General features: G+C 37.7%; 1 protein-coding gene across 1 annotated transcript in view; it reads right to left on the minus strand.

Annotated features, from left to right (window-relative positions):
• Positions 1 to 24,114, minus strand: part of ST18 (suppression of tumorigenicity 18, zinc finger) — a 173,988-nt gene that overhangs the window by 42,574 nt on the left and 107,300 nt on the right. The window contains exons 6-10 of the mRNA XM_009328314.1: positions 12,301 to 12,491; positions 7,222 to 8,019; positions 4,318 to 4,452; positions 2,688 to 2,778; positions 1,045 to 1,149 (exon numbers count right to left, since the gene is read on the minus strand). Coding sequence (XP_009326589.1) covers positions 1,045 to 1,149; positions 2,688 to 2,778; positions 4,318 to 4,452; positions 7,222 to 8,019; positions 12,301 to 12,491 — 1,320 coding nt within the window. The remainder of the gene's footprint in view (positions 1 to 1,044; positions 1,150 to 2,687; positions 2,779 to 4,317; positions 4,453 to 7,221; positions 8,020 to 12,300; positions 12,492 to 24,114) is intronic.

Here is a 24,114-nt window from a genome sequence, read left to right on the forward strand (position 1 = left end):
AGTTTTATGGATCACTATTGTTCTCACTTTATTGTGAATGAGTTTGGTATAAATATAATATAAGATGATCCAAAATAATTGCTTCTGTTATTTGGGAGGAACGGATGATTTATGGTGTGTTATTCCATTTAGTTACTGTTCAGTAACTACTTGTCTTTAGTAATTTCCTAAGGACTTTTCATATGTAGAGTTAAGGCACGTGCAGTTGGCAGACACATGGACATAATATTCTGTAATGGCTCTGAAGGAACCATTAGAGCTGATCATGTCAATAATCCACAAATTAAAGTGTCCCCAAATAGACCTGAATATAATAGGTTGTAATGGTCCTGGTGCCAATGATGTGCAAATTATGCATGTCTGTAGGGTCCATATAACTCTCAAACAAAATACAATTGCAATAAAAAATGTTTCCCCTTTTTGATGCCATTGTATAAAAAATAAATTAAACTAATTAAACCAATAAACTTAAAATAAAGAAACTCAAAATATGAATTATTCAATGGTGGAGAAACAGAATAAGCAGAGTTCTCAACGCTTTCAGATAACATGCTACTTACTGGATCACTGGAAGATTCCTCTGAAAAGAATCACAAAATAAATGAGGACTGAGTTGCTAAAAGTGCAATAAGGTCAAAGAGAGCTTTAATCAAGTTTCAGAGGCCAAAATATTGTAACAAAGGAACAGTTCTTGAAATTTGTTTAAAACATTTCAGCAAGATGGGAGATTTGATTTACAGGAGAAAGACATTTGAGAACCATTGATTAAGCTATTTGTGTTGAAGTAAGATTTAGTAGAATATATCTGATTGCTTTTCAAAAGATATGTCTGTTGTCTTTAATGCCAGCCACATGCACAAAAACCAGCAGAAAGAGGCTTGTTAATTTTGAGATACAGTCAAGTTATTTAGCTTTGCAGAGGTTCATCTTGGAAAACCAAGTTACCCCTGTATCTAAAATCTGAAATGGAGGAAAGAGTTGAGGACTGATCAACAGAGTTTGTGCAGAAATACTTTGGAGAGACTAGTTTGTGAGGGTTCCTACCTGTGAGCCTGATCATGGCACTGCCCAGCTTTTGGAGACTCGAGCTGGTTCTTTTCCTGGGACATTGCCAACTTTTCAGCTGCAGCAATTGGACAACCAGAAAGGCTGTTTAAAAGCAAGGTGAAGAAAAGAAACAAGGGGGGAAAAAAAACCAAACAAACAAAAAAAACAACGTTAAAATGAAATCTTAAGTAAAGGAACTGTGTGCTGTGGAACCCAATGACTTCAAACTTCTCTGGTGCCCTGTGCATCTATGGGAGCTACTGCTATTATAGCCCAGATCCATCTGTTTTTCAACCCTTATTGCAAAACTGTGAAATCTGTCTATTTGAGGAGATATATCTGGAAACTGAATCATGTAGGAGTTTTCCACAGTTCTGCTTTGATGTTTTGTGGCTGGCAAGTCACTAGTAAATTTTTTGACAAATGTCATTTACTTTATCAGCTAAACCATGCATATAAGCCTCCTACTGATTAAAAGGAAAGTGAATTTGGGGAAAAAACAGGGGTATGTGAACAACTGTTACCAAAGAACAAATTTTGTCGTTTCAAGTTGTGCTTTCTTTTTTTTTCCTATTATTTGCTTTATTATATTAGAACATGTTTTCTTATCCTATTCATAGGTCGCTTATGATAGAGCTGATGTGCTGCAAAAATGACTGGGGATTTAAAACAGGAAACATAATTAAAAAATATTTACTGGTTCCTTATATATTCTTGTAGATGAGCTTGTGATCTCTCTGGTGAAGACTATAGATAGTAACGCAGTATGATAATCCTTTATTTTGGTGCCCTCATACAATAACCAAACAACCAATCAATCACCAACAAAAAGAAAATCCCATAAAAAATCAGTTAAACAAAGAAAGTTGGTTGTGAAAATTTTCCACCCCAAGTTTGATTGTAAGATTGACATTACATATTCTAGAAGCACTATAGTGGACTATTTCGGCTTGCTGGCTTCCAGCAGAAAGCAGTACTGACAAGACCCGTGCCGACAGCAGTGGCTTGCTAGAGGCAGAGCGCATCGGCTCTATGCCTCACCTGCAGCCCAGCTGTGATTCCCCAGCTGCCTGTCTGGAAGGCTTTTCTCAATTTTACTTTCTCCCTGCAGGCAGCAAGTTAAACAGACAAGAGCGTTCCAAGTGGGAAGAGGACATTCCTGAGGGTAATAAATGGAGTTAGTTTTTACAGGGATTCTAAAGCATTCCACTTAAAATTTCTTGTTTTGCTGGAAGGGAATGTGCCTTGATGGGACGTTCTTGCCAAGGACTACCATGTATGTGGTGCAAAATGAAAAGTCTTTGGTTTCCACTGTGTTTTCCAGTTGTAGCAATAATAATGTATTTGTTCATTCCTACCCCTTTCACATGATGGTGTTTCACTGTGAAAACTGTAATGAAACTGTAGTTTGAAATCTCATCTCTGAAAAATACTAGTGGAATTTGCCACCCTCAGTGCTGTAGCCATTTTTGATGTAATGAAATTAAACACAATTATTTGGCTATAAATAATACAGGTTACTCTTGTAGTTCATAAGCATTCTGCAGTGTAGTACATAACATCTAATTCCAAGACTTGCCCATCAATTTACTCCTGAGTACATGTTAGATTTTAAGTGGTCAGGAACTTTTCTGAACTACCTTCTGTGTGTGTTGCGATTGCTGTTGACATGTCCTCTTCCAGTGCATCCTGGGGTGGGGCACTTTAAAACATTTTCATGCATGGCAAGAACTAAACAGGAATAAGAAAAAAAAAGGTGATAATAACTTACATCAATTAAAAATACATATATGTAAAAATATGAACATTTCTTCTTCAGACTCAGGTTCCCAATTCTGTCACATTTTGACTACAAAAGAAAAGGAGAAGCAAAGGACCTACAACACAGCAAGGCTGGTGCCTCCAGCACATACCAGTTTATCCCTACATTGCTGTAGTGTGGCTTCCCACACGCACATCATTGTTTCTATGGACTTCAGAAGAACAAAGGCAGAAGTTGGCAAGGGTGTTACATCATTAAGCCCTTTGCCCTCTGGTTCATACACCACTAACACAGTACATGTACATTTCTTATGCCCTTTGATGTGGATCGTTTTTATTAAGACTGAGATGTATGTCTGTGTAAAACAGAATATGTCTTTGTATGTCTTCCCTCATGACTTCAAGTACTGCATTACCCCTTTGGGTGCACAGCGCTTCAAAAAAGCTGATTGTTCAGTCAACTGGTTTGTTCTGTCAGGAACCAAATTATTTTTTTTTTTTTTTTTTTTTTTTTCCCAACAAGACAGAACACATCTGATTGGAAGTGTCATAATTAACAAGGACTTGTTAATTTTAACTTTTTAGAGAGTTAATTTTGCTAAGGCCTTCCAAATACAGCAGCCTGCTTAACTCAGCAGATGTTTCCATAAATACAGTTTAGTACCAGATTTAAAAAAAGGGAGAGCTACACTTAGGAACAGGACATTGGTAAAGTGCAAGTATCCTTTTCATTTGTTGTTATGCATGCCACCACAAAAAAACAATCTGACTAACTAGGTTGTTTAAGCAAATAGTTTCACATTAGGTTTTGGCTTATTATGCAGCATTTCATTGCACCACATTGCAGGATTACACACACACACAAACCAATGTAATCAGATCAGCACAGTTAGAAATAAGCAGGGAAATTCAGGCTAGACTGGGCATAAAAGAGTTAGCACAATACAGTCATACGAGAAGGATGTGCCGTGGACCAGTGCTGGGAGGTACTGATGGAAGTGACCTTTTTGAGCTCAGTGGTAAGGGGTACATTGGAAACATCTCTGAATAAGCATGCCCAGGCCTCTCAGTTATTGGCAATGAAAACCAGCAGCCTCGGTGTGTGATTACTGCAAATCAGGTCGCAGCTCTAAAACAAGCAAGTGATTTCTGTGCTGCATGCCTTAGCAAAGGCATGGGCAAGTAAGATCTTGAAGATTGATAAGACTACAGCATGAAGGTCTGCTGGCAGAGTGAGGATAGTTTGGCTCTGATCTTATTCTTCCCAGGCCACCTGAGGAGCCTACTGCTGTTTGTAAGGCTACTGCTAAGGAGTACTTGAGCTTCACAAATGCGGGAAGAAGGACTGTGACTAAGAGCTGGAGAGCAAAGAACGTGTGATGGCTCCTCTCAGCCTCATTCTGCAATCTCACCAGAAAAGTGGGTTTCTTTTCCAGCATGAGCACACACTACCCACAATACCGGGCCAGATCCAGTTGTTATTCTGGACTGCAGGGTGATGATACTCACTTTCTAGTGGCACTCTAACTTTATGTGGACATCCTGAGAGACTGCGGTGGTGCGGGTACAGCCCAGTCACGTGCCCTGTGCCATCACATCCTGGGATGGGACATTTGGTTTCTCTCTTTTCAGGCCTGGGTGAATCTGCAGAGAAACCAGATAAGGATTTTGTTTGGTTTTAGCCCCTGTCTGCACTCAGCTGAGTGATCCTAGCAGTGTGATACTCTCTATTTTCTACTTCAGATGTAATTCCTACACAAAGTTTTAACAGAGACGTATGTGATTTAAGCATCATTTTAGGTTTTCACAGTGTCCTTTAAACAATGGCTCCCCCCTCCCAATATGCCATTTATGTGCTAAACTATATAGCTTTACTATTGCAGTGTCATTTATTCCATTCAGAGCCTCAAACAGGACAGAAGCCACAATCCAATAAGCCAGAAAACTGGCAGCATCAGCCAACAGCAAGATCTATAAAGGAATAAATAAAAAAGCAGAAACAATCTTTTACTCTGTTAATGTCAGACTGCAGGAAGCTGGGACGACCAAATAAAAGCTGAGGTGTGAAACAAACAAACAAACAAACAAAAAGCATTTCAACCAGAAGCCATTCCTTAAATATCGCAGATCTCTAGGCTGTAGGTTCTTTGTTACGAAACTGAATACATGCCACTTTACATTTGAGAGGCAAGGCAAGCAGCTCCCTCTGGTACACATGGCAATGCCGCTTTGTGGAGCAGCCCACAACGACAGTGAAAACATGGAGCAGCCAATACCCTTTCAAAGGCGAGGTCTCAGCCCAGCCCCACAGCTACCACTCTGTAATGGCCGCAGTGCATTCCCAATTTTTGTTTCAAGCACCTAGAATTGTGCAAGAAGCACTGGTCAGAAAGCCTTTATTTGATTTCCAATGCAGGATCAAAAGTCTGGGCGAGAAAGGAATGAATTCTGGTCCAGAAATTCTCTTGTGAGAAATCTGGAGGAAGTGGCCGCATAAATTGCTGAGGATGGTTTTAGCTCCATCTGTGATTGGCTGCCAACAGCATTCGGCACTGGGGGAGAAAACAGCTGCAGCCAGCACGGGGAGCAGCCTCCTTCAAGCTCGTTTTGTTGGACCGCGAGGTAGGATGTGCTTAGGGACAGGATCTCCAGAGACAGCTGAGGGTTAAACTTCCTGGCAAGACTTTAGGTTAAAAAAAAAGAAAAAAGAAATAGGGAGGAAAGAAAATAGACTGAGCATCAACAGGAGACCACATGCTTTTTAGAATCACTGCAAATGCAAAGTGTTGCAATAGTGGACAGAAAATAAAGAGGGACCCTGAAATATGATTTTTCCCCCCACTAATTGGAAAGGTTTATCATTAAAAAGACGGAAAAATATAAATTTAAGCCATGTTTTTCTGATGCAGCATCCAAGAAAGAAAATTAAGAGCGGATGGATTTGATGGTGGATTTTTTAGAAATAAACCCCAGTTAATTATGTAAAGTGCAAAAACTATGTGCCTGATACTACATTGACTAAAATCATATGGTGTTTATACAACCTGAACAAAGCCTAGTTTTTTCCTCCATGAGTGTTACCTCTGAACTCACCTGCAAACTACAGCTAATAATAATATGAGGCAAATGAGGAAGGGCCAGATTCTGCCATGCTTACCATCACTCCTTCTTCCTGTGTGAGCTGTGAGAACGTCACATTGACACCAATGTGAAACTGATGAACACAGCTGGAAAAAAAATATCTGTAAAATTCCTGCATATATCATAGTCATCTGAGCAAATAAAGGTTCATGTATTTTAGCAAGGAGGTAGACTAATGCTGTGCATGCACAGCTTAAGACATGCTGATGAAAAAACTGCTTGAGACAGAAAAATGAGATGCATGCATATTCTTCCCAAGTACTACAGGAAATATTTTATAGTTGCAACTCCTAAAAAAACCTTGCCAGTTATCTTATACACTAAATGCTTTAGATATCTAAACTACTATAATATTTACAATGTCCACAGGGACTACTCTGAAGTACCACTAGAAACACCAAAGTAAATCGTTTATCAAAAGAAGAAATTGCAGCAATGCTGTGGTGACCTCAGTATATTTGGAATCCCAAAAGGAAAAGTCAAAGGGCAGATGAATGTATTGTTACTTACTACAGCAGGGAGTGTGCTTATAAAATGACACCTCTTGATGTTCTGTAATTATCCTCAATGGAGGAGTTTCATACGAGACTGCCCAGTTTACAAATCAAACCCAAATCTTTTAAATCTCCACTTCTGGAAGCCTGATTAAGTACCGAAAATGGAGCAATGTTCCTACAACTTTGTAGGATGCCACAAACCATCAGAAACAATAAAGATTTTGGAACTTACTGGTAATTCTGCTGATGGTGAATGAGGCAGAAGAGCATGGCTTGTGCTTTCCTGGCTCAGAAGTGCTGGCTGTAGCAAAATGCAATGTTGATATGTGAAGTAGGCTGAACTCAGAAAACACATGGCTTAGGAATTAGGTGGTATGTTTGGAAGAGGCCAATTCTTCAACCTAACCTTTCCTTAAGCACCATTTTAATGCCTTCTCTTTTGGCTGCTGAAATTTAGGAGGTATGTATTAGCACCCTATGGAGGAGGAGGAGGAGGAGGAGGAGGAGGAAAAGGAGGAGAAGGAGTGTCAGTGCCAGCCACACAGCCCTTTTAGTAGCCATTACTGATCATTTCACATAGCGGTTTGGCAGGAAGCCAAGTACCTAGTGTTTAACCTGGTTAGATATAAGGCACTAGTGTGAAGGTACATAATTAACAAAATTACCAGCTAAATTCCAGATTCTTTACTGTTGCTATAAACCCCAGCTCAGAATCCTCTATCAGTCACAGGATAAATGTTTAAGCCAGTAAGAACAGCCAAAGATACTTCCTTACGTTTGTTGCTAAATAGCTGTCTCCCACCAATGTCAATAACTTTGGTTTGTCTCCTTTCCCCTGCTAGATGCTCCAGAAGAAACCTATCCAGTTCCTTGTAGGTGCTGTGAAACACATGCCCTTGCTCTGCCTGCAGAGCGATTGCTTGTTCTAGCAAACTCAAGTTCCCTTTTGTTTTGTCCAGCTCAACAGACACTTCTGTGGTTTCTGACAGGCACTCATTGTCGTCTTCTTCACTTTCAGGGAAGGGATTCTGAATTCTCTTCTCGAAAGGATCTGGGTGAGACTCCTGGGGTGCTCTTAGTTCTGTTTCTGAGTCACAAAGTGTTTCACAAGGGCCAAAGTCTACCTCTTCCTTCTTAATTTCTGGGACTTCCAGGATGCTAGGTTGATTACACTCTACAATATACTTCTGAGTTACATGGGGCTTTATACTAGTTTCTTCTGAGAAATTTGAGGAGCTGTCCCACTCGTTGTCCATAATTTCAGAGTTACTTTCATTTTCCTCAGATGAACAGTATTTTGGGTCAGAAATAACAGTCTTTTCCTTTCCTTCAGCTGAGTTAATCATGTAACATTCATCAGTGTCATCACTTTCTGTTTTTAAGGACTGAATGCCGCTATCATTTAGATTTTCTGCCACTGTTTGACTGGGTGCATCTTTTGCTAGTTTTCCCATGTTCATCAAAGATTTGGCCACAGCATCTTGATAGCTGGAGTAGTTATCTTTTCTTTGACTGGAATTTTCCTGCCCACCCGAATGAGGGGTTTCCTCAGATGATTTTGGAGTACTTTCCTCTGCATGAGAAAAAAGCAAGAGAAAAATATGTAAGAATAACTGCTTTTTGTACCTTGTAGAAGTGATACAAAGATATTTACTTACCAATTGCCATTTCTTTGCTCAAAGGTACTCTGAAATGATTGAATTCACACCAAGACTGTGTTTGAAATGACTGTTTGTAGCATCAGGAAAAGCCCTTCTAGGATTATATCTACTTTATATTATAGCTCCAAAGCTATATGAGAAATAAATACGTTGCCATTTTTCACTGATGGTGAAGACATATATTATCTTAGAACACATGCATATTCATACACATTTATATAAATATAATGTGCCATATATAGATAGATGCTATATATACACACACAATCTATATAAAATGTGTGTGTGTGTATATACAAGCACACACACACATTTTAAAATTCCTCTGATCTATTTTCACTTTTATTTCATCTAAGATTCCCAAATATTTTCTCAAAATAGACCCTAATTTCTTTCCCAGTCACCCCAGATCCCATGAAAGACCTTGATGGAAAAAACCTCAGTACTTCACAAAGGGCAAGCTCCTGGTCACCATTGCAATTGCCACATTAAGTGATAAATCAGGTCATGCACAGGCAAACAGAAATGGTTGTTATGTACAGACTCATAAAGGACTTGTTAAAGACACCACTGAAGTGCATCCTGTCTTTATAAACATCTTTCTTCAGAAGAAAAGCAGCAGCCAGCAGGTAATAGAGGCTGCATGTAGGAGAGATTGTCGGTGTAGAAGACAATATGCCTTTTGTATCTCATTTAAGTTTTTATAAACATTTCCTCTGACAAGGACACTCAAAAATACATCTCCATCATCTTCCTTTCTGGTAATTATCTCTCTAAAATCAACACTGGTTTGCCAGGATCAAGTAAATATTGCCATAGTAACTAAAAGCATTTTTGGATGAAGGGAAGAATTTAGTCACAACACTAGCCCCTTCAATAATACTGATTATAGGGTACATTCTTTTGTTGGGATCTATTCAACATAAACTGAAAAATTTAACATTTTACTTCCTAGAAAGGAGGATGAATAAACAAGCACAGACTATTTCATAAGATGTGTCTGTCCTCTCCTGAATTAGAAGAACTCCAGGTTTAAATAATAAATTAGGCATAGTCTAAAATGCAAATGAAGTTTCTCTCAATAACACAGTGAGCTATTAAGAGAAAGTGTAAAGGGTTATGATAATTTTAAAGTATTATGAACTACAGAAAACAAATAAAAAGCATTTTCAGTGAATATGTCCAATTCATTGAACTATTCTCTCAATCCACTTAACTACCCACATGTGTACAATAATGATTTATAGACATTATACCTAATTATGCATATTTGGGCTGTGTTAGAGTGCCTAACAAAAGCTCTAGAAAGCAACAATTACCTCTGTTGCTTAGCTACATAGTTTAAAATATTCCTATTAAGTGCAGATTATTGTGGAGGGGAAAAGGGGGACAAAAATGCACATGTGCACCACAATGCATTTCACTTTACTGCTGCCAAACTGTTAGCATTTTGGGTCATTTCCAGTTTACATAATTGTTTGGTTCAACTGTTTGTTATATGTTAAAAGAAAATATTGATTAATTCTTATTCTTCTTCAGAAAATTGGACTCATGCAGGGAGAGGTGGCCTTGTGCACTGTGTGTGTAAAGTTGTGTTTAAAAAAAATGTCTGTAAACCTTAGTGTAACTTTTTAGCAGCTGGTCTAGTACCACACACATTGCAGTATTCTGAATAAAGAAGTCTGCTGTCTTTTCACATCTCAGCAAGTAAGAATGATGATTTGGCTCTATAACCAACTTCAGTCAAATGGGGTTTTATTATTTGCTCTTCTGCCATTTGGAAAATAACAGAATCCCATCAGTGGGTCATTTAAAAAAGTAAGAAGCTCTAGTTTTAAAAGAAATCTCCCACCCTTTAAAACAAAACAAAACAAACAAAACTTGGTAATAGTAACAGGTCTTTGCAGTTATTTTTCGGTGTGAAAGATGAAAAATAATATAAATGCATGATAACAGATTTTGCTCCTTAAATAATCAGGAATTTTTAAATGCAATATCAAAAAATTGTTGTTGAACCAGTGTTAATGGTTCAGCTGTCGCAGCTTTGCTTTTCACTTCTACAGGCTGTAAATGTACTTTTAAAATAATCAAAACTCAGCTTAGTTTACAGTTGCATCAATCCATGAACTGAAGCATTAACTGATCAACGGACAAGAATCATGAGTTCATAATAAAATGAGCAATATCACACTAAGAAATTACAAATAAACCTACATACCCAGACCAGCTGTATGCTTTAGCTGAAATTTGTTTGTAGCTGGCAAAATTAATGCAAAAGGGATAGGTTGTCTTATCACTGACACAAGCAGGTTGGGAGAAATCTCACTGGCATCAAATAAATCTTTTTTGAAATCAAGGGTTTTTTTTCTTTTGGCTGAAGGGCTGGGTGCAAATAGGATTCCCCTACATTTATATCAATGCACCTGGCCCAACACTTGCTCCTTTTTAAAAAAAAAGAACCAGTTAAATAGCTTTAGGTTCACCTATATATGGCACAAGTTCTACCTTTACACCCATCATAGTACTTTCCCTTCAGCAAGTTCTTCAAGCTGTGCAGAGGACAGACACAAGGGAAAGAAAAACACATTACTGACGGCAGCTCTGGATGGCCAGGAGCCAGGCTGAATCAATACAAGAAAAATTAGCTAAAATCCATATATCTAAAAAACAACAACAACAACAACAAAAAAACCAAACCAAAAAAACAAACCATACAGGAACTCTTCTCGGTTTAGGAGATAGAAATACTCTTTGCAGGCTGGACAGGCACTGAGAACCATGGAGCTTTGTTCTTGATGAATTTAGCTTAGTAATGTCACCCAAAATACAGAGACATTGGGTATCACATTGTTAATTAATGTTCTGTTTGAAGAGGGAGCTCCCTTCTAGGCTTTCACACCGATGGGATGCAGAACCCTGGAAGAGATTCCTCCTAGAAGACTTACAAGTCACAACTGGCTGACATCTTTGCCATACAGAAATGACACAAAGACCTCCACTGATCTTGGTAGAACCAGGATTTGACTCTTTAATTTGAAATACAGCCGCCTTCTTCTATGTGTTTTATAGTATTCATGTGTATAAAATTTGGGGGTTTTGTTTTGTTTTTAAGGAAATTCTATTTAGAGTGGATAAAGATATACATTCCTAATCTTAGTTCATCATAGAATCATAGAACAGCCCAGGTTGGAAGGGACCTCGAAAGACCGTCTGGTCCAACATTTTGTGGGAAAGAGCGCCTAGATGGAATTACCTAGTACCCTGTCATTCCAAAATATTTGATAAGAAGAAACTGAGTGGAAAATAAATTATCTTTAAACACCCGTAGCAACCAGCAACTGAGTGGAATATAAGTTCATTCTGTTTCCATATTATCTATGATTACTAATTTCCCAGTGCCAGATCACGCTGCTTTTATCTTGACATTTGCTATCTACTGATGACTCCTCCCTTTAAAACAAATGCAGAATGTATTCCACTGATACCTTCTCACTTGCCTGATTAATGATTTGTGTAGGACTTCTTAAACAAATACGTGACAGCCAATTTAGTTTAATATTTTTTGTTCATCTTGAATATATATAAATGTATATTAGAAAGAAAGAGCAATAAAGGCATACTGAAGCTATATCTTTCTGTCTCCCTATCCTCTTCCATATTTTCCAACATACACGTTATAGAAGTTTCTATAAATTGTTGGACATGTTTGGCTTAGCAGAGTTGGAATAGCAATTATAAAAGTGCTGAGTCTAATAATCGTGTTAAACAGAACACACGTAGCAGTCACATGCATGAAATTGCTTTGCTAAATGTTAAAGTCAACAATGTTTTGCTAAGCATTTTTTTTTTTTTCTAAGAGCTCTGTATATTCCAGTGAAAATCTGCTCTTCATAAATGTGTTTTTCTTAGTGGTGGGCTTAACCTTGTTCTCTGACAGAGCTAGTGGAGAAGCAGATGCTGCTCCATATCTGACCTGCTGCAGTAGTTGTCTCTCTGTGTGACCTACAAAGCATTTACTAGACCCCAGGAGGAGTTATTGTAAAAAATAATTGGAAGTATGATGGTTAAACCTAGACAGAAATGCACTGTTCTGACTCTGTTAGAAGTCAAACACTTTCTGCATCCTTTTTGAAAATACTGTTTCATATCTTCCTTGCTGTGGAATTCAGGTTCAAGCATGACTGCATGACTACCTGGAGTTGAGCTGTTTTCGAGGACACTGGTCTCTTCCTGTAAATCCGTCCTGTCTTCATTTTCTTCTTTGCATTCCAAGCTGGGGCTGTAGTGGCGGGGTTTCATTAACAGGGACTTCCTTTTGTTGACTGGAACGCCTGATGTCTGTTCTTCGGCTTTTCTCTTCTTAGCCATGGAGCATTTGTAGGCACTGCAATGACCAATCAGCAATGATAGAGAAAAAAGTGGGAGAAGTGGGGTGAAAATTGTTTAAAAAATAGCACCATCCTCTAGTTTAATTCTGAGTATAAAAACGAGGACTGACAAAATATTAATTCACTTGCAGTTTCAGCAAGTTGTGTTTAGCAGATATTTAATTTTAGCTCATGTACTCAAAGTTCAGGACACAGGCAAGTCCCATTTCTTTTCACTGCTGCCAAAATCTGTTTAGGGGAAGGGGAATGAGGAGGAAGACAAAACCAAAAAAACCATAACCCAACATCCTTAATCCTAAGTAATCATATGCTAATCTAAGCCCTGCTCTGCAGTGAAATAAATACACTCAGGAAAGGATGAACAAAATTGTAGTCTGGGTTGATAATCCAGAGAAACAGCTAAGGGGAAAAATATACCACCAGTTATGCTACAACATCCTGAGCCTTTGGCTCCATTACCTTTACATCAGTATGGATATCCAATCACACACTTTGAGTTCAGCAGCATAAAACCTGCGTGAAACACACTGCACCTTCAGAAAACTTTGCAATATGGGTCCCTCTTTCAATTCCAGTCCCAAGCATTGGTTTCATTTCATTAACTCCAGCCATAAATGCCTAGTTTAAGCTCTTCTCAGGTCACTATACAGTCTGGAAAAAGGCTCCTCCAGAGGGCAATTCATCCCACTTAAAACTAGATCTATCTGATAAACAGGGTGAGCCATCCCGTGGGAAAGGCCTTGCCCAGTCTAGATGCCTAATTTCAGATGACCGACATGAGATGAGAGGGCAGTATTTTAAACAGGAAGATTTTTAGCAGATTTGATATACTTCTTTCAGCTCCTATAAGATCCACATATTAATCTGCATATTAATTTGCTTCTACAGATATTTAGCAAAGCTTTTGCTGCCCTGCAGCTGATCTGTATAGCATATAGATGTTACTTCATATGACACCTCACTAAGGAGGCCTGAATCTTCGACCCTCTTTTTTTAATAACTTTTTGTGTAAGTCATTTGGCATGATTTCATTGTTCTCTCACACACAGTATTCTAAGAAATTTATGTAGTATGAATAATAGTGTTCACATTATATCTGTCAGAGATGAAAAAACTACATATATGAATCTGTGTAATCCACTCAACGGTTTCTCAACCTTAGGCACCTCCAGGGTGAATTACAAATCCACACAATGCCCTTAGGTGTTGGATTTTGCATTTGGCTCACTGACTTATCTGCAAGATTTGCAAAAAATCCATGTATGCAGAGAACTCCTATTGGTTACACATATTACAAGCTCAACAGCATAAATTAATCCTTCCAAGGTATCTTATGTGCACTAAATTGGCTCAGGTTCTGATTGTTTTGGATGAAAGCATATGACTAACTTGAGCTTTTTGTTAAAAAAAAAAATACCCATTTTTGGCTAAGCACCTTTTTGGCAAACCATCATTGCAAACATGAAGGACATCATAGAAATACAAAGATCTGCATTTTAGGGGGGAATGTTAAAATTCTACCATATGCATCTTAAACACAGTGGATGTTCTTGATCTTCTGAAAGCTAAAATGCTATGGGCATCAGGAATACCGGACGTTAAGCACCTGCTGTGGTTGAATATCTTATGGCTTCTGTGTTATTTCTCTGTTTATGGATAGAGGATAACATGAATATCATATTAAAGGTCAGAATCACAATGGTATAAGCGTCCTTGGAAATGATGCCCATACAACAGACACAATCAAGGGTTTCTTAATTCATATTTGTGAACGGCGGTTCATACCATTCATGTTGTTTCAGGAAAAATGAATAAATGACAAATGTTTGAAAACCCTTCACACACAATTGTTTTTATCAACCAAAACCTTCACTAGGTTTGCTTCTGTTCTTTCTCATTTATTTGTCAAGCTTCAAGTTTACTTCCAGTAGCTACTGTGAGAGTGTTTAGAACAAGATGAATTTCCAGTATTTAATTCCCCTTTGACAAAGATACAGCTTACACAACCATGATTAACAGATTTTTAGGTGGATAATCTAGTATGTTCTCCTGTGCAACCCAGGCCACAGAACTTCATCTAGCTCTTCAGCTTTAATCCTGTAATTTGTCTGACTGTTATGTATCTTCCAGTTGAGTTAAGGGAAAACATGGCAAGATGGTAAGTTGATTACTGTATTCTTGCTCACTAAGTACAATCTTTTCCTAGTAACATGATGTTATAAGCCCACCACCGTGGGTTGGCACAACAGCTATTAAACATGTTGGTTTTTCACCACAACTGTGAAAGATAGCCCAACTCAGATGTTAGCAGGCCACAGTCAAGACCAGTGCAGGGGTACTGCTGCCACCTTCCACCTGCAGATCTGCTCTGGGAAATAAGAGCATGAGAATCCCACTTGACTATAACTACCACAGTTTACAGCAGTAAATCAAAAGCTGCTGCATCAATGTCAGGACAGGAGGCCCACAAATCTGCCTGGAAACACATTGCTTATGTTAGAAAGTTTCTCCTCTATGAAAGACTGATGCATTAGCTTGTCCTTACCGTATCTTTTTCTGTACACAAGCGGCCACTCTCCCTGATTTCCTCTATAGTTCCCATCATTTTAAAATAAGTGAATACATGAGATTCAACTTTAAGTAAAATCATTCCTGATGCCTTCCACTCTGATTACAGGAAGATGACAAAACGCAGTTGTTGCTTCTTTCCTAGGAAGTGTAAATTGCTCTCCATAGGCAGGGAAGAGATTTTTCAACTCCAGCAGAATATACTCTTGTTTTTGCTGGTGACATTTTAAACTGCTGGTTTTGAGTTTTAACTGGAGTCTATTAGTTTGCAAGAGTCAGTTTAGATCTAGCTATTTACTAGCAATTCCCCTTCTTTTCTACTTTACAGTGCTTAAAATTAAAATTGAAAATAAAACCAGAAAAAACAACTTCACAAGTGGTAGCTTTTTCAAGTACTTACACATGATTTGTTAAGTATTTGATAATGGACACTAGGCTTTTAACTACTATGAAAAGAATATATTTATGCCTTTGTATCATTCATGGCATGTCAAATTCACCTTTGTCTTAAAAAGTTTCTATTTCTCCCTTTTGCTTATGTACATGCGCGCGCACACACACACGTTAGCACAGATTTGTCAAGCTGTAGTTTGTCAAATGGTAAACCTATAATTTAGCTTCTCTATTACTCATCTCATAAATTCAACATCTAATAGTTTTGTTGCTATTTATCAATGGCCTGCTTGTTGTCATGGAACACTGATTCAGCTGTCAAGGTTATTTGGTAATCTGAGGCTCATAAAACAAGAGAAGCTCTTTTTGTTATGAGCCCAAAGCCAATATATGTGGTTTTTTTTCTCACAATTTAACTGTACTTAAATTTTATGAATAATAAATCATTTTAGTACTATCTATAATGAGCAGATTTTTTATTATTATTTTTTTAGCCAATGATTCAGTTACTAAAAACAGTCTTGTGTGAGTTATCAGAGTGTAAGCCAAGAGGTTAAAATCTAAGACATGTAAGAACTGGTTGCATGTGTTGAGAAAAACCCCATGATAAATCTTTCATATGTGTTTCATACCTAAATACTTTTTTTGGGAATTTACTAGGTCCTTCTTTTTCCTTTATTTCTGCTCAGAATACACCTTGGATGGTGTGGGCAGATGCTGGTAGTATACAGACAGAACAGTGCATTGGCTCCCTACCAAAAAACAATGCCTCAGAAGAAAGAAAGAAGTTTGAAGCCGTCCTAACCACATACAGCTTTTCCTACTGCTAAAAATTGTCATGATCATCTTTTTTTGTAATTGGTTCATCTAAAAGTGGTGTGTTTGTCAAGCCTTTAACCCGACCTTTAACCACTTTTTATCCAGCAAGGATTTTTTGTTGTTAATCTGTTGGCAAGACTTTCAGATCTCTGGGGATTTTTTTTTTTCTTATTCACAGCAGCCTGCATATTGGTAAAGCATGATAACAGGGTGAAGAATTGCCATAGTGGGTAAAACCAGGTGTACGTTCAGCCTGACAACTGGTGTTTACTAATGCTTGTAATGGATGCCATGTAAAATAATGAGAACAGAACACACTGCATCTCACGTGCATTCCTTAGCTTCAAGAGAGAAAATAAATGTCTTTGAATGTCAAGGCACTAACAATTATTGTCTAACGCTATTTAAGGAGCCCACTCCTCATGTGAGTTTGTGCAAGAATAATTAATGAAACATTTTGGTTTGTGGAGAAAATAATTTTAAATTGCCTTTTGATTGTTTGCTTAACTATACTGCAAAAGTAAGCATTAGACTATTGAATTACACTGAAAGGAGACATCATCTTCTGATCTGCAGAACCATTTAACTTCACACCAGTAGTTACAAGGAGAAGGTTAGCCTAACTACTCCTTAATCATATTGTGATTAAAGATGTTGCCAGATGCTTTAGGCATTGATCAAGTTTTGTTCACAAACTTGCAGATGCCCTAGGACACTGTGGAAGTCAAATACTACATTTTCCTTACAGGAGGGAAGAGTTGGTATTTGAAGATTCAGGGACACTTGCCACTCACAGATGAACCAGTAGCTCACAAGTGTCTGTCATGGTTGGGCTTTCTTCTAAGAATTTTAAGACTGTACTGAATCAGAGGTACCTAAAAGGAACAGAAATTCTGAAATGTCTCCCCACCTTAGTCCTCTTCTATGTCAGCTTGTTCTCTAACAAACAGATGAGCTCGATTCTGTCTAACCCCCTAGCACAATGGCTTCCAAAGGTTTAGGCTATAGCTGAAAGTATCTGATCCCCAAAAATCACACAAAAATCCTGAGCTCCTCATAAGCTGATGATGGACAGGAGAAATTACTAGCAATGGGTACAGAAAGGGGATGATCTGCTCTTATGACGGATCACATGTCAGTTGAAATGACAATGTTATTGTTTACATCAGCCATGAATGCTGGGGGTTCATGAAAGGAGGTGGAATGTCGGAGTCCAAAGCAAGAGACTGTTGGTAGTCTGATCACTGCAATTGAAAACCCGAATGAGTGCTGCTAATTACAGCAACTTCAGATGGACAACAGTGGTTGGGGAGGAAGGTGGAGAGTGACTATGACTCAATTGTTTGCTTTGTCTTCAGGTTAAGAGAGTCAGATTTATGTTCCTTTTCCTTAACTAACCCTCTTTGTTTGCAAAGTGTGCATGTAAATTTTATAGCTCAGTGGAAGCGAGAGTGATAGTGTTCTCAGCTCAGGTTGTTCTAAAAGTGAGAACAGACAGAAAGAAGGTATTAATACACTGGCTCATAGCCAGGAGTTGGAGTCTCCACAGAAAGACTGAAAATCCACAACATCAGTCAGGTCTGCAAGGACTGGGGCGGTGTTTCCAACGTCATGAAATTACTTACTGAATATGAAAAAATTCACATATTCTAACTATATACAGAGACAAATCCTAGCTTCAGAAAACTAGATAGAAGCTACTTTTCAAAGACATGAATTAGTCATAGATTTTATACATAGAGAGAGAAGGATGTTTTCTAAAAAGAAGAAAGTAAATTGCACCACTTCGGACCATGGATACCAGAAAATAAAATCTACAAAGTTTGTGCCTCGGAAAAATGACAACTAAACAGTAATTCCATTTACTGCATTCCATTCTAAAATCCATAGAGGTGCTAGATGCAAAACTAAGCAAAGTCTCTCAAAGGATGTAAAGAAAATGGCTTGGTCATTAAATAAGGATTTCTTAATCAATCTCAAAATTTTTTTTAAGGAAGATATTTGATGAGATGCTTTTCATCAGTGAGAATGGCAGTTCACGAGAAGACTCTAATGACTTCACCCTATCTCTGCACCCTTTAACTCTCATTCTCAGAAAGATCTGTAAGTTTTACAATACCTTCTATCTTGTCTGCTGTATGGACTACATACATTATCAGGATTTCTACAACACCGTATTCTGATGCTCCATCCTGAAATATACTTCCTATGAAATGAAAAGTATGCTTACAGATGTTTTGTATGTCCATTAATTTCTCCCTGAAGAGTGGAACATGCTGGAGCACGGGTTAAATAAAATGACCATTCTATCCATCTAAAAAAGTAAAAGTGAGGAAGGTTGTGAATTGTCAGGTGTGGGGAAATTGCACATGTCCAGAAGCAACTGCTTGCTTTACAAGTTATAGGTGGCAACACACTGACTAGCTGAAGGACTCCAAGGAGTAAGACTGTGCAACTGAGAAAATTGTAATCAAGGGTTGAGCTACAGTTCATTGACAGTCTAAGATTGAGTTAAACCAGGGGAAAAAAAAAGTTTTCTTTCTAATTCTTTTAAATGATTCTTATAAGTATTAAAATATATTCAAACATTATACCAGTGAAAACTTATGGCTTTATGTGAAAATATTAAAAGAGAACCCTTGTTAACAGGGGTTCTCACTCTGATGTGAGTTTCTACAGATAATTATTTGCAGGCTAGTCCTGGAAAAGACCGCTGAGTTCTCACCACTGACAAGAATCTAAACATGTATTCGCCCTGATTGCTAATCTGGAGTCAGAGTTATTGACATTAATGTTATCTTGTATTTTGAAAAGTAAGCCGAGACATAGTAACTTCTAGACAATCTACAACATTTGGACTCCATGACAGAGTGTGTTGTATTTCACAGATTCAGCCTAGATGATGAAAAATAATCTGGAAAATAGCTCCAGCTGAGAATTCCTGAAAAATTATTTTGGAGAGAATTCATCAGGTAAAAGTAATTTCCTTCCATCAACATTTTTAAGCATTAAAATTGGAAGAACTTAAAACAATAAAATGTGTCCAAAAAAATTGCTCATCATTTAGACCTGGTGAATTGGCTGTAATAGAAGCTCAGAACTAGCACAACTTACTCCAATTATAATTAAAGAAAATCTGACTGTTTCTCATTTTTTAATATCACACACAACACAAAAAATGCATTTCACCCCTTTCTAACAAACCTGCACACTTGGCTTACAAGTTGTATCTGTGAAGGGGATAGGGGTTTTTCCTGTGCACTGTAGCAATCATTCCAGGGTTAAAGGGCCTTCTCAAGAAGAAAAGTTTACTGCCATACATGGGCAATGCTCTTTTTCTAAAATGCCAGAGTTGTGAGAAGTTCAGTCCAGGGTTGAACCTGGACAGATGAAAGGAATGCATATGGGGTATAGATGGGAAGAAAGATAAAAGGGAAATTCATACTTATGAACACTAATATAGAGCAAAATAAGCTCAGTAACTTGGGGGTATTAAAGTGTCTGTCTATATACACAAATGAAAGGTTTAGCTGGGAAAAAAGGAACAGACCTGGACAGATAATAATGTGGAGAAAATATTATATCATAACTGAAAGCTGGCTGGAGCATGATATTGAAGGATATATTTTATTTAAAAAAGACATATAAGAAAAGCAAAGGAGCTGCTATAGCCTTGTTGGTGAAAGAGGATTTATTAACCCCCATAAGAAGAGGCTGGGGAGAAATGGGTAATGGTGTTGAGTCATTATGTACTGAGCTTGGAGATGTTTCAGACAGTAAACTATATGTTATAGGCCACCTGACCAAAAAGAACAACTAGACTGTGAAATGATTGAACAAATAAAAAGAAGCACGTAAAAAGAGTGGAGCAATGGTAAGTCAGCAATAACATAGGAAAAGGCATGCAGTTATGGTGAAATCTACCCATGCCTGAAGCTCACTGTGATGCCTGAGGCTAAAGGACAATGATTTCAGGATGCAATAGGCTCATGAAATGGCTTTTTTTTACACCTCTTTAAAAAAAACCAAAAACAAAAACCCTCTATTTTACTATTTTAGCAGGGTTCTCTCCACAGGTAAGGCAACTCAGAGAAGAACAGCACAGATTTAAATTCTCTTCTTTGGTTTTCTTGTTTTCAGTTTACAAGCTTGTAGGAACATAAGGATATTCAGATCATATAAGAAATAACACACATAAGCCCTCTAATTGAAATACTATGTTAGTGAAATGGATGACTTCTTCACAGTATCATTCTATAGCTTATAGATCAAGAACTCCATTTGGCTAGAGTTGTATATTTGGATCCTTTTATAACAGGTAAGTTATTTTTTGTAAAAGCCAGTTTGGAGGAAACTTAATTCCTAATATGTGGAGCTCAAGAAGTTAAACTCAGTAATATGAATGAATGCCCAAGATCTGGGCCAAATCCAGCCTCCCTAGCCTCTTTTTCATTTACTCACTCAATCTGTCCAGGTTCAGTAGGTCAATAAATTCCAGTGGGATCCAAGCCAAGAATTTGGCTTAGAATGGATTAAGTTTCTAGGCAAATCTACAGATCATCCACACAACCTTTACATCCAGAAAGACTTGCATGTGAGTAGTCAACCTGCTAACGTCAGTAAATGCGTAAATAAAAAGCATACTGGTAACTACAGTCTGGCTGGAGAAGACGTAAAGAAGAAAAGCTTTTTTTTTGACAACACACAGTGGGACTGTAAGCAATTCATTGTCAGGAACCAGTACCTCCCTTTAATGTAGCAGGAGGTCCTGTGGCTGCATTCTTTTCCTTTCCTTGCTATCTCCAGGCTGTCCACAGTCTGTTTCGGCTTGTTTTTGCTTGGCTGAATCCACCCTTGACATCAGTCAGACAGGGCAATTCAGCCAGCCATAATATTTAACTCATGATTGATATATATGAGGCAGAAGTCACCAGTTGGCATTTCAATCGCTATATGGCTTGCAGTCATCTACAGAGAAAAGATCTGCCATAAGAGGAAACAACCATTTGGGGCTATAATGTTCTGATACATTCTGTCATCCAGCAGAAGGCATTAAGGCATATGCAATTCTAAATTCCTGTGTATGGTTGGGAGGATAACATTTACTATGTGCTGATGAACACAGAAGTTGTGATGGGGAAGACAACGACTCCTGTAATATCATAAATAACGTACAAGTTTTAGTTCAAGGCAAGGAACATTTTAAGATGCAACAAGCTCTCAGGTAGAAAAAAACTGCAAATAACTATCTGCCAGTCTAGCAGCCACAATTAAAGTGATGAGGATTTGACATATATTATAAAACTAACTATTACAGAATAGCATATCTTGAAACTAATTAATCATTGTTTTTTAATATATTAAATGGAGGCTTTAAGTAAAATATTGTAAAACCACAATCAAATAAAATAACAAAGAGAAAAGAGACACTGAGACTGAAGGTTTTGGCTAGAAATTAACATAGTAGATGCTAAAATATAATATAATATGCTAGAAACTCATCTAACATTTGTTATTGAAGAAAGCTATAAAAGTCACCTATAAAGCAAATGCACATAAAGTATCAACTAAAGCAAACTAAAATGGAAATCTGAACATGAAATGTAACTTTTAAATGTTCAAAATAAATCCAGGAGGAAAAGGTAGAGGTCACAGTGCATAGATCAAAAGGTTTTAATATCTACAGGAATTAGGCAAATGGTTCATCGTAATTAAGAGCTCCAACCATGGGTGTCTCAAAGGAGTATGAGATACAGATCCTATTTCAAACATCTTAACAGTTATTCAGAACAGTTCACTAAATAGTTAAGTCAAATAACTGTCAACCTCAGGGTTACCTGCAAAATGTTAAAGTCATTACTTGTGGTCGCCCAGAACTATATGGTATTATTTCTCTTCACAGAAACAATGACAATGTTTTTAAGAGTGGAGGTTCTTACTACCTTTTATAATCTCATTCAAAGAATGACATTTTAATGGAAAAAAAAAAAAATTATTTGATGTTTTCCATACACCAGTTCCAAACATTTTATGCAAACCTTAACCCACTCACACGAATGTTTGAAAGTAGAAAACTTGAGGTGGAAAATGCTTGAATTTTGAATATCTTTCCGTGTGTATTTGTTTCTTGTTTACTGATTCTTGTTTGCTGGTTTAACAGTACTGAAAAAACAACCTGTTTCTGAAGTATGAAAGCATATGGGACTACAAAAAAGGCAAAAAGCCTGAGGTCTATCAATTCATCAGAACTCTAGGAAAGGGAGAGAAGAGGAAAGGAGGGAGAGGCAGAGTGAAGGGAGAGGAGGAATGACAGCACTGTAGATTTCATAATTTGATGGCTAATTAAAGGGGGACTGGAAGATGAAGGAGGAAAAAAGGGAGGAACATAGACATGACAGACCTATAAATTTGATTGCCGTTACAATCTACTTTAATGCTTGTTTTATTAGTTGTGATGAGAATGGTTGACATACATGTTATAATAATAAGGATAGGTGAATTCCAGCACTATTACCTTATTAGTTCTGTGACCAGCATATACTTACTTTTGTCTCACAGTAAACTGCACCACGTACTGATTGTTCAGTGTTTGTTTATGCTTGACTGTTCAATGTTTTTTGTCAAATTTGTCAATTTTTGTCAATTACAAAATCATTTTTCCTTATCATAAAACATAGATTTCCACAGATTCTTTGAGGGGACTACTGACTAGCATGCCAGCCTAAATTCCTTAAGAACCTAGCAGTGTTGTCAGAAAATAATAAGAAATGAACAAGATTTATTGGAAATTTAAGAAAGTATGATTGATGACAACATGACAGCCTTGATTGTACCAGAAATCATGGACTAAGAGGCAGATGTTAATATTTTCAAAGCCCCATAACCATTTCAATTTCTACAACGGCTAGGGCAGGGAGGAAGTTCCTTTTCCAAGCTGGAGAGCAAGCAGTAGATACTCTTAACTCATCATTCTGTTACCAGACCTTGGGAATAGGTACTCTTAAGATTAATGCACATTGTTTGACTGAAGATTAGTTATCAATATAAACAGTGTGACACAGATGTCTCAGGTGATCTGTGTCTCAGGTGAAACTATTTGTTTCAGGTGAAATGTGTGAAATGTGTTTGCACTATTTTTTGCACAAATAGTGCAAACACACTATCTGTGTCTCACCTGAACTATTTGTCTCAGGTGAAATGCCTAATCTAGATGTATCATGGAGAAATGAGAAGTTGGCACAACTCTGTCCCAGCAAGTTAACATCATAGGGAACACTGTGGAGGAGAGCTGGGAATGTATGCTGTCAACACCCAATCTTCAATTGCAAAAAAGGACTTTTTGTCAAGCTTAGACATGTCTGCACAAAATCAGGATAAATATCCTGGCAGTAGATATAACTATTGACCATCTTCATTTAGCATTTACTACTAAGTCTATTTGGACACAGGGACACACTTTGTTTCAGCAGAGCATGTTAAGGACTGCAAGGGTCCCACACTCTCTGCCAGTGGCAGACAGATGAGTCATCAGGAAATGCAAGAGTCCACCTCAGTTCTATTCCAAATGTGCTTATTCAGGATTATGTCAAATGTGCTTTTTCCCAGCAGTTTCCAGAAAAACTTGAGTCTATGACCAACTCCTGTGGAAACTGAAGCCAAACCTGAAGGACAAACCTGAGAGTTTTTCCAGATGCAGGCGAGGAACAAACAGCTTTCTCAGTGTCTTGTCTCACTTTTAAGCAGTGCTATGGCATAAGAGTATTGTGAAGGTGATAGCTACATGAATCAATCATAATCTCAATTCTTACTGAGGAACATCTTTGAGCCTTTTTGTGTGAT

The sequence above is a fragment of the Pygoscelis adeliae genome, unplaced genomic scaffold (assembly GCF_000699105.1).
Source record: "Pygoscelis adeliae isolate BGI_AS28 unplaced genomic scaffold, ASM69910v1 Scaffold367, whole genome shotgun sequence".
NCBI lineage: Eukaryota > Metazoa > Chordata > Aves > Sphenisciformes > Spheniscidae > Pygoscelis > Pygoscelis adeliae.